Raw genomic sequence first — 11,992 nt, 5'->3', positions numbered from 1 at the left:
AGGGGGGGGGGGTCTTTGTTTACCTTAGATTATTTTGTAATATTATTTGAGTTTAAGAAGTGCTGTTTTGTAACTTTAGGCTCTGAAAGAATATTCTCTCAACCAGCCTTTAACTATGAGTAATGTATTCCTAGAAGTTGCTTATTGAGTATGTATGAACTTAGTTGTGAATATCTTGTGTTACTGAGAAAAACAAAAGATTTGACACCAAGTTATCAGGAGCCTTAACCAATTTATCAGTTGGTTCTCTTGGTTCCTTATGATGGGAAACTCAACAACATGTCTGTGCTTTGTCAGACAGCTGGTCAATGTCCAGATTTAAGAGAGACACAAGCGGCAGAGAGTAATGAGAGAGTGAATACGAGACACCTGTGACCTGAGACCTTCAATCTCATCAACGGATTAACCCCGACATAACCTCTGCCACCGTCAGGGCAAAGAACAGCGATGAAACGTGACACCGACCGCATTTCCCAACATTAGACAATTTCCTCGACCTCATTTTGACATGTCTTACCAATCGAACAAAATGTCTTACTTGGGACCCATGCATGAGCACACGAGAGCCGTAAAAGGACTTGCAAATCTATCTGCAGTTTATTTAGATCAAAGTCAGTGTGTTTTCTATGGTAGGAAACACCATTTGTGACATTTGTCTTTTCATTTTCTACCAAAATCTTTTAATTTTCATCCCACATCAGCGGCCAATTTTGGCTGGTTAGAATAAAGACTACCATGGGCTTTTTCTTATTTTCTGATTTCTTAGTTGTTTATTTCTCGGTAGTAATACATCAACCTGGAATTCAAAAGGCTCTCTCTCTCTCTCTCTCTCTCTCTTAAACGATATTCCCTCTGCATTGACAGGGAGTGTTTTGTTTATGCATTCCTTCATTCTTTCCTTTAGATCGAGCTGCACCCTCGACTCTTGAAAGGGTGAAAATACTCTTCTACAATTCCCTGAGTGTCTCATCTTTTCCCTGTTTATGACAGAGCATACAAATATCCTCCCTAACCTTATACACATAAAAGACAAGCAATCCACCTTCAACCCGGTCATTACAGTAAAACTGTTGCCAGCGGCTGGCGTCCAAAGTGCTGCTGTAAGGGATATTTATGAACCTGTTATGTAAAGGTCATAACACAAGAGGCTATAAGACTATGGACTAAGCTCAAGATTTTATTTGTTTATCAGTTCTTTAAAGTAACAGGGCATACATGAAATTTGGTATTTGGCTTTGAAATACACACACACGCCTTTATCCGTGTATTTGAATTATATGATTTGTGTTTTTGGGCCGTTGGATTATATGCAACTTGTTTTGATCACAGAATTACATCATATGTCGTTCTGTGTATCCAAAGAACAACATTTCTTGTCTGCTGGACCCACATGCTGCATTTGCTGTAATATATCTGTTTTAAGAAACCGCCAACACTGCAGTCGGATAAGGACAAGAGAATCCAAATGTAAAACTCCTGGACTGTTTCAAACCGAGCAAACCGTGTATTGGTATTGCTGTCTCATCCTGCCTCTCCATCCCACACATCCCAGCTTTTTAAATACGGAGGTCACGTTTCAGCTTTCTCAGTTCAACCTTCACCATCTCCACTTGCTTTTTTGTTTGTATAACTCACGAATATATAACAATGATCATCATTTAATGTTTTATAAGCCGTTTCTTCATTTCCCAAAGCGTTGATGCAGAAGAATTTGCTCAAGTTATTTATATTTTTCTCCACTTTGGGTCAAACAGAAGTCTCACTCCTGCTGGTTTCTACCACTTTCTTTAAAATCAAATGGCATTTTGTGCTCGATGGGGTTTCCAGGCAGATAACCCTTACTGTGCTGCCTGGAAGGAGTTAAAAAACACCAAACACTTAATTGTCTTCCCAAAGGCAGTTTTTGTTTTCTCTGATCACACTCCATTTGCCGCTATTTGTCTGTCTGTGCCACGCACACACATGCACGCTTAACAGTGGTCCCTCTTCCACCTTTACAACACAAGGCCAGGACAACAAGGCAAGAAATAAATCAACATATAATATAAGGTAATGTGCTTATGGGGGGGTAGTTATTTTTCCTTGATAAAGCTTTAACTTGTTTAATATGCTAATTTTATAGTCATTAGCTAAAGGTTATCTTCCCAGCTATTTTTAATAATTTGACAATTTTGGATGAAACTGCTTTGGAGAGGTGTTAAATAAACTGTATGTTCAGATTCAAGGCTTTAGTTTGTAATGCCGTTAGTGTGTTTTGCAATATAGTGAGGTAGTGGTAAGTGGGGTTATTACCTCCCAGTATAAAGCATTTGTTTTAGAGAGATGTAATACATCTAATACACTGAGTGTATTTGTCAAATTTCAAGTCTGAGAAATGAAGTGATTGCACAAAGTATTACAGTCTAAAGCCCGCTGATCCTGCTCGTTTGGATAACCGGCTTCTTAAGAGAGATCCTCAGTTACACAGGGCTGACACACTGTGTGCCAAACAACCATCACACTCTGTAACAGCAAGAGACTGGGATATCACTCACATGTACATTTGATTATCCAAACCGGTCACCGGCATTGAATATAATTTATCCTCATGTCATCTTTCTGAAGAAGCATGGCATCAGCCTCTTTCCATTTCTTACCTGGCAGAAGGGGCAATAGTGGAAGAGCAGGCAGATGCTGACACAAGCACACACAGCCCTGGAGACTAGGTGGGAACGCAGCCAGCTCAAAATACTCTGCACCATCAGCACAGGGTCTCCACGGGCAAGCGCTAGAGACGTCTGCCTCCCTGTCGGCCTGTGATCCTTCATAATCATCTATAACCGCTTTAACCAAGTTAGCTCCGAGCTAATGCTGTCTTATTCCAGGTACCCAGCTGCGGTCTGTAAACCCTTGCTGTATTCCCCTCAGTTATTACTCACATTTATTTCTCACTCACACCCCCTTCTCAACAACCTTTTTTTGTCATCCAAATTCACATTTTGTCCTGTTTCAACACTGTGTCAATCCTTCCTTCCTCTCGAACTTTCTCAATATATCTTCTTTGTTGTCATCAAGCATTTCCACATACCTAAAACTGTCATTTTACTCCCCTTTATCTAGCATCTGCTGATTAAAACTAGTCCCCTTTCCATTTACTTCCTGCCCTAAATCATTCACGGTCTCTCCCTGAGGGTACTTACGTCCAAACAATGAGCTGTCTCCTCTTTCCCTTCAGTCTCACCTTTATTCTACTCCTCTGTTTCTCCTCCCATAATCCCCACATAGCCTGTCCTGAGCCCCATGCTGAGCCAATCTCCTGCCAGACTCATGGGGGTAGGGAATACAGGCCTTCCCATTCCCTCACTCTTTTTGTCTGCATGAGAAATTCCTCAGTACCGTGTGAGTGTGTGTGTGTGTGTGTGTGTGTGTGTTCCTCTATGTATCCAGTACTATGCAACCATGTGTGTGAAAGCTGTAAGACAACAATCATCAGCTACAGGAGTGACTACATGTGCATAAACTGAGGGCGTTTTCAGGTACTGGCAGAGCTCTTTTCTCAAAACCACTTCACTACTTTAAAAACCACATCCCTTTCCCTTAAGTTCAAGTCTGTAGTGTTCAAGCAGCTCAGCTGTGGCGGGCCACTGAACCAACAGAAGATGGGATGGCTTCTAAATACCATCTTCAGAAAAGAGACTTCAGATAAAACAAATATTTAATCAATCTGAAAAATGAATCATCAGCAATTTAGATAAATAAGTAATCGTTATTCGTTATTTATGAAGAATAAATACAACATATTTTCTGGTGAAATCCTCTCCAATGTGGGGATTTGCTGGCATTTTGTCTTCTATATCACTGTAAATTGAATAATAATAAAAAATAATAATATCCTTTTTAGTCCATAAATAATAGTGAAAAATTGAAAAAATAATTAACCAAATATTAGATAATGAAAATATTCTTTTGTGACAATGTGTTTTGAGCTAAACCTGTGGGTTTTTGCATGGTTTAGCTTAAAAAGTCATCTCGTACCCATAAAGGAACACTTTCAGATTATCTGAAAAAATAAAATAGTCTATTTTTATTGGACACAGACCGGACAATGTCATCAGTGGTGAAATGTACATAAGTAAATTTACTCTACTGTATGTGTGGAGGAGTATTTCCCTTTCTCAGCTACAAATCAGATGGAAATACTGTTCTTTTTACTCCACTTTATCAGTTACTAGTCATTGTCCAAATCTGAATTTTACATCCAAAAAACTGCAAAAGTACAGATCGAGTACACACACGCGCGCACACACACACACACACACACACGCACTATTTAAGCCCATGAAAAAAATATATAGATAACTCACAGGGTCTATTTTGTGCATTGAGTCCTTTACTTAAGATTAGTTACATACTTTTACTAGAATGTAGGACTTTTGCTCGTAGTGTATATTACATGTGGCATTGCTACTTTTAAAAGGATCTGAATACTTGAAGTATATACGCTGTAAAAATACAGTAATTCCTAATAGCAATGTGGATCCAAACAAACAAACAGCATGTATTGTATCGCTTTCTTTTTTTGCTTTGTAGCGTGGATTGTGTGTACAAGTGACGTGGGAGTGATGTGTGGGACTTTGTATAAGGGTGACATGGAAAACAAGTCTGCAATTGTGGATCATGTGAATAAGCATGCATGAATAAGAATCATGTGTAGGCTACGTGTTCAAAAAGTTTGAGAGTATGTGTTTGTCTTATGTTAGGTCCGCTTACACTCATTTTCCTCGTTTTCTGTTCCACTGTATGGGGTTCCACGGCATGGGGTTTCGCGGCAAAAATATTAGGAGGGGAGAAAGACTGTCTCATAATGTTATAATAGCTTATACAGTAATATGTGCATTGTTGAATGAGCAGACTGTTCTAGGAATTAACATCTAATAACATTCAAATGCCAGGGACAGAGTACTGTCTGTGTGAGAAAGAAAAAACAAGAAAAGGAGAAAAAAAAAAAAAAGTACCATATATGGCAACAATGTCACCTAGCAACAGGCTCTGCCTTCAGCCCAATTTTCCATGACACACACTGAACTCTGAATGCAACGGCATCGCCGTGTGCGTCTCGCTGAGAATGCATGTTTGAGCAAGTATCTGCTTCACAGAGCGTACAAAATGCAACTGGTTTGTCTGGGAGCTGACAACGTGGCCACAGCTTCTTAAAACCAACAACAAACACACACCCTCCTTCTTAGTGACTGAATGACAAAAGAGCTTTTACTCAACCGCGAGAGAACAAAACGTGCCCATTTAAACAGACCCGTTCTTAGAAACCACCAGCCAGCGTCATGTTTGTTACAACAGCTTAAGTGCAACTAATCAGGTTGCTCATTTCCTCAGTGTTCTAGTCAGGGAATTACACTGTCCACTGACCTGCTGATTCACATTATAACTAGTGGGACTGACTGGCAGCCAATCAATACGTTGTCATTTGGAGAAATGTGACAGGGTAAGACTCCCATGATTTAACTCAAAATGAAAGACTAATCCAGGAGACACAATAACAATGCTACAATTAGAGATAATTATTTGTTCCTATCGGTTAAGAAATGTAAACTTTGGGAATCCTCATACCCTCTGACATGACAAAACAAGGGAAAATGAGAATTATTATTTGAATATGGAAATGTCATTTAAAACCATGAGGGTTGAAGTATCACAAGCTTTGCAGCGCTAAAACTAATAGTCAATTAATCAATTGAAAGGATTTGTTTCTTGTCCTGTTCCTTTTTTTATATAACATAAAAAAATTACACAGCGTTGTGTTTAAGACTACTGGGCGGATAAAACAAGACATTTGAAGATGTCCCTTTAGGCTCAAGAAAGGATAAAGGGTATTTTTTCTGTATTTTCTTACATTTTAAAGTTAAAAACATAATTAGTAATTCATCAATAATGTTAATGCCCTTAGTCACAGCCCTACAGCTGTGAGCACATAGAAGCCCAGACTATGCATTGGCCATCTGAACCTTTAGAATATGATAGAACGATAATAATGAGGCCAGAATCAAAACAATGGTTATGTCCATCTCTGGAAGAAGAAATAAAATACCTGATAAGTGTGGACCATCTGGGGAAAAATAACTGGGGCTCGATTAGCGAGAATATATCTACCGTACATATAAACACACATATACATATGAACAGACACACTATAACTACTTCGGCCAGGTTTTAACATTTTGAGCAGCGCAATATGAATGGAATGTTGAACATCTTTCAATATGCAGGCTTCGTGATGTGGCCTGAACAGAAAACCTGGATATTCAGGATTTACACGCTGCAGAGAAGTGGAGATGCTGACAAATTGAAACAGAGACATCCGGTTTTTAAGACCGGTCTCATTCCAAGCATTTCTAGTCAACAGTGCATCAAAGTCTTCTGACTCGGGGGGGCAACCTCCTACTTGGAATTTAATCTAATGTCTGAAGGAGAGGAAACCCTAAGCCTTTGGGGAAGTAAACTGACTTCTAGACTGCTATGATAGCATCTTTTTATAATAGAGCTGAAGTGGCAGTTTAAATGGGATGACAAATTATTCAAACGTGCAACCAGACAGTGTTTAAATGCTCCTACGTCTAATCTCAGCAAATTCATGTGATTGTGAGCCGTGGCAGTAAAAATATACAAAAGTGGGCGTTGGAGATAAGAGGCAGTTTAAATTTATTATAGTCGTGTTTCATTGTCAGGGAGGCGAGCCTAACCGTGCATTTGATACAATACATCGGAAAAGCTATTTTTAATGTTGTGACTCGTCACTGACATTTTTTCAGTCATTTGACACAAACAAGACATCAGCCAAACCACACAAGACAGATGCTGTACAGCAAACCACCTGCTGGACTGGGCTGGGGCATTGTTTTTGTAAATTTGCACAACACGTAGATCATCATTTCCTTGGAATCAAACACCTCAAAATATCAATGTAACATAGTTTAAACAGCTTTTATATATCTAATCTATGACATGCACCGCAGCATGGTGACCAACAACAATGTGATTGACATCTGGCAGCCGGTGATGTGTCACTGTGCATGTACACAACAGCCATGCAACAGTGAGTAAGGAAACGCATGTGTCTTCATGCTCATAGGGTCGTTGGCCTGCACGTGTCCTGTATGCAGTGTGTGTGGTGTGTGTTTGCACATTAACTTAATTTATATTCTATTGTTTTGCTTGCAGTTATTTTGCTGTGTAGTAAATCTGCACTGTACCCCATGGTTTGTTCACTTGAGGAATGGTCACATATGCCTATCCTACCTGCTTTGGTAGCCTATGATCAGTTGTGCTATATTTGCATTTGGTAATCATTTGGTAGACAAAGCATATATATTTATGATTTTTTGTACAACTGCTGTCAGGTCTTACTAGGAGTGTTCATAGTTATTGAACTGCACAGGAAATTTAAATAAAAATGGGTTTGTTTTGGAAAAATCTGAAAAAGGCACTCACCCCTGTGCCATCGTCCGGGCTACACACAGACCGGGACGGAGACAGACTGGACTCGATGTCGCTCCCAGTGAAGTCATCCTCGGACTCCTCGAAGGACGATGCGGAGGACAGACCGATGGAGGAGGAATTGGACAGCTTCCTCGGTGAGCGTATCAGCGCAGGGGACCCTCCGCAGCCGCTGTCCGAGCAGGGGGACTCGTCATCTGGCTGAGGTTCCAGACACGAGCCGGTGCCGAGCTCCGTTTGGACGGTCAGTAGGGCAGATGTGTCCTGAGAGCGGGTCGGACTGGGGTCTCTAGTTATGATGAGTTTCGGTATGGTTCCCGGGAACCGTTGGCCTCCTGGAGGACCCCCAGGGGCTTGGTCAGAATCGTTTCGACTCTCACTTTCAACCGAACAGAAGTTGTTTTGGTCACCGGTCGCTTTGGGCCCACGTGAAACGGAACTGGACCCTCTTTTGGTCATTTGTGCCTCAGCGTGATCGCCTGTTACGGACAGTCCACTGTCCAAATGTTGATCTGGGGACAAGCTAGAGAAAGTCCGCTCAGTATCGGGGTCAGAGGTGAGCAGCCGGGCTGAACTCAGACTGGTCCCCGTTAATTCACGAGCCTCAGTCACAATGCGATGCTGGTAGTTTCCCCCCAGTGGCTGATCTTCCATGGCCCTCGTCGGAGGTTCCGATGCATTGTCCTCTCGCTCGGGTTTCGGCTCTTCGCTGCCAGCACCGCTGACTTCACCGGTCCACGTTTCCAAACCTGACGCATCGGACGACCCGGCCGCTGCCTCCCGGTTCACGGCGTCTTGGATAGCTTCGACATTCTCATCGAGGCCGGATCGTGACTCAAAACAACCCGGGGATGCTCGGTGTTCCTCACCCCCCGAGACAAGCTCGTCCCTCGGCAACTTTCCTACTCGGTGATCGCGGCGCGTTGCTGGGTCTCCAGCTCCGTTTCCGCAACCTAAATCCGCTTCTGTTTGGCTGGAGTCTCGCTTTCTCCTTCCCAGACACGATAACACTTTATTTTTCATCGGATTCCTGTTCAAATGGCCACCCCGTCGCTTTTCTCCGTTCCTAGATCTGCAGAGACGGAGTCGACGGGCTGTTTCGCCTGCTTTCCACTTCGCTTTGCCTGGGGTGGCTGTGTCGTGCGATAGATCCGAGCGAGTTTGGCCCATCCTGCATGCCGTAGTAGTAACAGTGACCGTCCCAGACACACCCTCAGTGGTTCAATTATGAAAATAGTTGAAACTTAAACCGTGACTCATACAATGTCAAACAAGCCCTTAGTCACACAATCCAGTGGGACATCTTAAATTGCTCCATCCTCCCTTTTCGACGTCAGAATTGTTCCAATCTGTTAGAACAAACAGGTGATGAATAATTAGGCTAAGTGCATGAACAACAAACACTCCCTAACCTTTAAGTCTGTACTTTAAGACTGATGATGTAATCATTTACAGGACACATAGAACACACCTGATAATCTAAGCCAGTAAACACTGGCTGGCATTAATCACAGTTTCTGTTTTAAGAATGCCAATTAATCTGACTTATCAGTCCTGAACTTTAGATATAGCCTATAATAATAATAATAATAATAATAATAATAATAATATCCTATCTCCTGGAAGAGGGCAAAGGAAGTGACAGAGGGCAAGTCATATCAACAGCATTTACAATGACAGTACATTCACAGGAAAGTGTGACAGGAGGAGTGATTTAAATAGGACGGTTGAGAGCAGAGTAGTAGTGCAAAGAAATGCAAAAGGTTTTAGGGAGTTTCAGACTGAATTTCACCAGTGTTAGTAAGAGTAATACTGCCCTCCTGTGTCTGGACGCTATGCTCTTAGGCCAAGTAAGCTTGATTCTTCAGCATTTTAATTTTGGCCCTACGTGCTATCTTTAAGGTGTATCGTTTATACTTTTTTTTTTTTTTTTAAAAGAATGTCCCAAAAACATACAGTGGGCATGAAATGTGGTGAACATAAAAAGCAGCTGTGTAACAAAAAACGTTAATGCGGCTTTGTTCAGATAAAAGCACAGTTTTAAGCCAACCCTTTGCTTCACAAGTGTGATGCTGGTGGGGATTATTTGCATTATTGATTTGTCTTTCACTTATTTTTTTGATTAAATTATTAATTGTTGGGTGAAGGAGATGGCAGTTTCCCAGAGCCCAAGTTGATGTCTTCAAGTTGGCCTTGTTTAGTCTGACCCACGGCACAAAATCACTATACTGTATGTATGTATGTATAAAGCTATTAAGCCTATTTATAAAAAGAGAAGAAAATCCTCACAAAAAGCTTTAATTGAGTAATAATTTTAGCACTAAATAGCATCCAACACAGGTAGGAATGTCAAAACACAGCAAATACAAGCAGTATGTGGGTTTCAACTTCTAGCAGGGAAATACAGTCACTAAAATGGAAAACTTATAGGTGAATGATACATTCCTCTGAGCATCAGCAGTCACAAATTCCAGCCTCTAGACGGCTATTCTGACACTACTGTTTTCACATCAATATTTAACATTAGAATGCAGCTTTCCCTCTATTAAAATAAAATTTCCATTATCTTACAAGACCAAGTATGGCATCCTGGGGGAAAAACAAAGTAGGTAATTGACATAAGTCACAGTGAACTGCTAAGTGTTACTCACTGTCATTTAGGCTACTGTGACAGCACTGTAGTCACCCTGCTGTCTGGAAGCAAGGCTCACAGAGAGGAAACAAGACAGGAAGGATAATAATGGAAAGAACAGCTCACACAAACACACACATTCCAGAACATTCTTATAGAGCGCCAATCAAAATCATCCATAATGACTCACACTGAGAGAATGACAGACTCTTGAGCCATGCTGACATTGAATGGATTCTTTAAAACACAAGTGTAACCGCCCATCCACACAGTGACACATAACTTTATGGTCACTTCTTGGAAAATGTATAAAAACACTAAAAACGTATCTAAGAGGACATGACAGTTACATTTATAACTACTTACACACAGTGTTGTCATCATATATATATAAATAAATGTAATATGACCAGCAAATAAGCCTATTGGTGTACACTTTAGCTTTTGTACTCTAAAAGAAAATGTCCATTATCTTTAAAGAAAACAACAGCCGCTCTGCATTAAGGTATAGGTTAGGGGTAGCTAGGTAATAGGTATTTGTTCACATTTCACATTTTAACCCTTGTGTTGTCTTCTCGTCGACCATGAAAAAAAGTTATCCCATTTTCTGACATTTGTGTCACTTTTTAATGTAGTGGGTCCTTTTTTTGATCTTTTTTACAAAGTTGTTTGATTATTCTAATGAGGAAATGTCCAGATTATTCCAAAGGCCCATTTTTTGTGATTTAAAAACTTAAAATTGGTCAAATTTGACCCGAGGACAACATGAGGGTTAAAGACAAAAATGCAGCCTGATTAATTTCAGGTGGAATTTTTCTTTTCTTCTTTTTAAATGTAGCCTATTGGGTCCCATTTCAGCCTCAGTGACAGAGACACATCAATATAGGCCTACAAGTCATCTTTAAACTGGCAGGGAAAAGAAAACATGGGTTTCTGTGATATAAAAAAATTTAAAAAGTACATTGTGGAGACACGTAAAATCATATTACACTTGTGAAACATATCAACCAAAATAAAAACTTACCGGACTGATCCCGAGTTCCTCCTCTGGTGTGTGTGAAGCAGTGTGTTAAAGGCTGGCAGGCATGTGGAGGTTTATAATGTTACAACAGGCTGCTGCAAGGGGATGTGTCTGTGGCTTATCGTTTTAGCAAGCTCTGTGTGTGTGTGTGTGTGTGTGTGTGTGTGTGTGTGTGTGTGTGTGTGTGTGTGTGTGTGTGTGTGTGTGTGTGTGTGTGTGTGTGTGTGTGTGTGTGTGTGTAGCTAGTATCAGCATGTGGTTGTAGTGAAAGAGGAAACGCTTGTCAAACAAAAGCAGATCTAGCTAACGCTAACGTTCAGGCTGTGATAGGCTACTTATATTATGCTATTAACGTTCCCTCTTTGTTTAAGTGACTAAAGCTAATTATTTTAACTGACACCAACTAAACCCGGTTTAGGATTGTTGTTAAGTTCGAAACAGTTGGAAGTTGAGAAAAATATTAGTAGCCTACTTTATAGTTTTATATTGTGTCTAACAAACCGTTAGCTAGCTAGCTATTAAATAAAAGCACGCGACATGAGCCTGTTACGGGGATTTAAAGGTGCTACCTTCAAATGCTCCCCGGAATTTCTATTTGTAGCTGCCCACATTTGTTGGTCTTCGTCCAAAAGTATAAAAACTCTATTTAGGAACATTTTAAATGCAATGTTTTATTTGAACTCGGTTGAAACTCTAAATAACTATTAACTAGGATAACTATTGGGCTTTTTTAAATTAGATATAACAAATGCATATCATATTTTTTTTATATTGTCTTTTTTGTTCATTTTAAAATTAGATATAACAAATGCATATCATTTTTTTTTAATATTGTCTTTTTTGTTCATTAA

At 40.3% G+C, this 11,992-nt stretch overlaps 1 protein-coding gene across 1 annotated transcript in view; it reads right to left on the bottom strand.

Moving 5' to 3' along the window:
• Positions 1-11,303, bottom strand: part of LOC117941857 (inositol-trisphosphate 3-kinase A-like) — a 16,035-nt gene extending 4,732 nt beyond the window's left edge. The window contains exons 1-2 of the mRNA XM_034867028.1: positions 11,145-11,303; positions 7,483-8,837 (exon numbers count right to left, since the gene is read on the bottom strand). Of these exons, the coding sequence (XP_034722919.1) occupies positions 7,483-8,658 (1,176 nt within the window). The 5' untranslated portion in view covers positions 8,659-8,837; positions 11,145-11,303. The remainder of the gene's footprint in view (positions 1-7,482; positions 8,838-11,144) is intronic.
• Between the last annotated feature and the right edge of the window lie 689 nt (positions 11,304-11,992).

Source organism: Etheostoma cragini, chromosome 3 (genome assembly GCF_013103735.1).
Source record: "Etheostoma cragini isolate CJK2018 chromosome 3, CSU_Ecrag_1.0, whole genome shotgun sequence".
Classification (NCBI taxonomy): domain Eukaryota; kingdom Metazoa; phylum Chordata; class Actinopteri; order Perciformes; family Percidae; genus Etheostoma; species Etheostoma cragini.
Note: the sequence above shows the minus strand (reverse complement) of the source record. Positions and strands in the feature narration are given on the sequence as shown.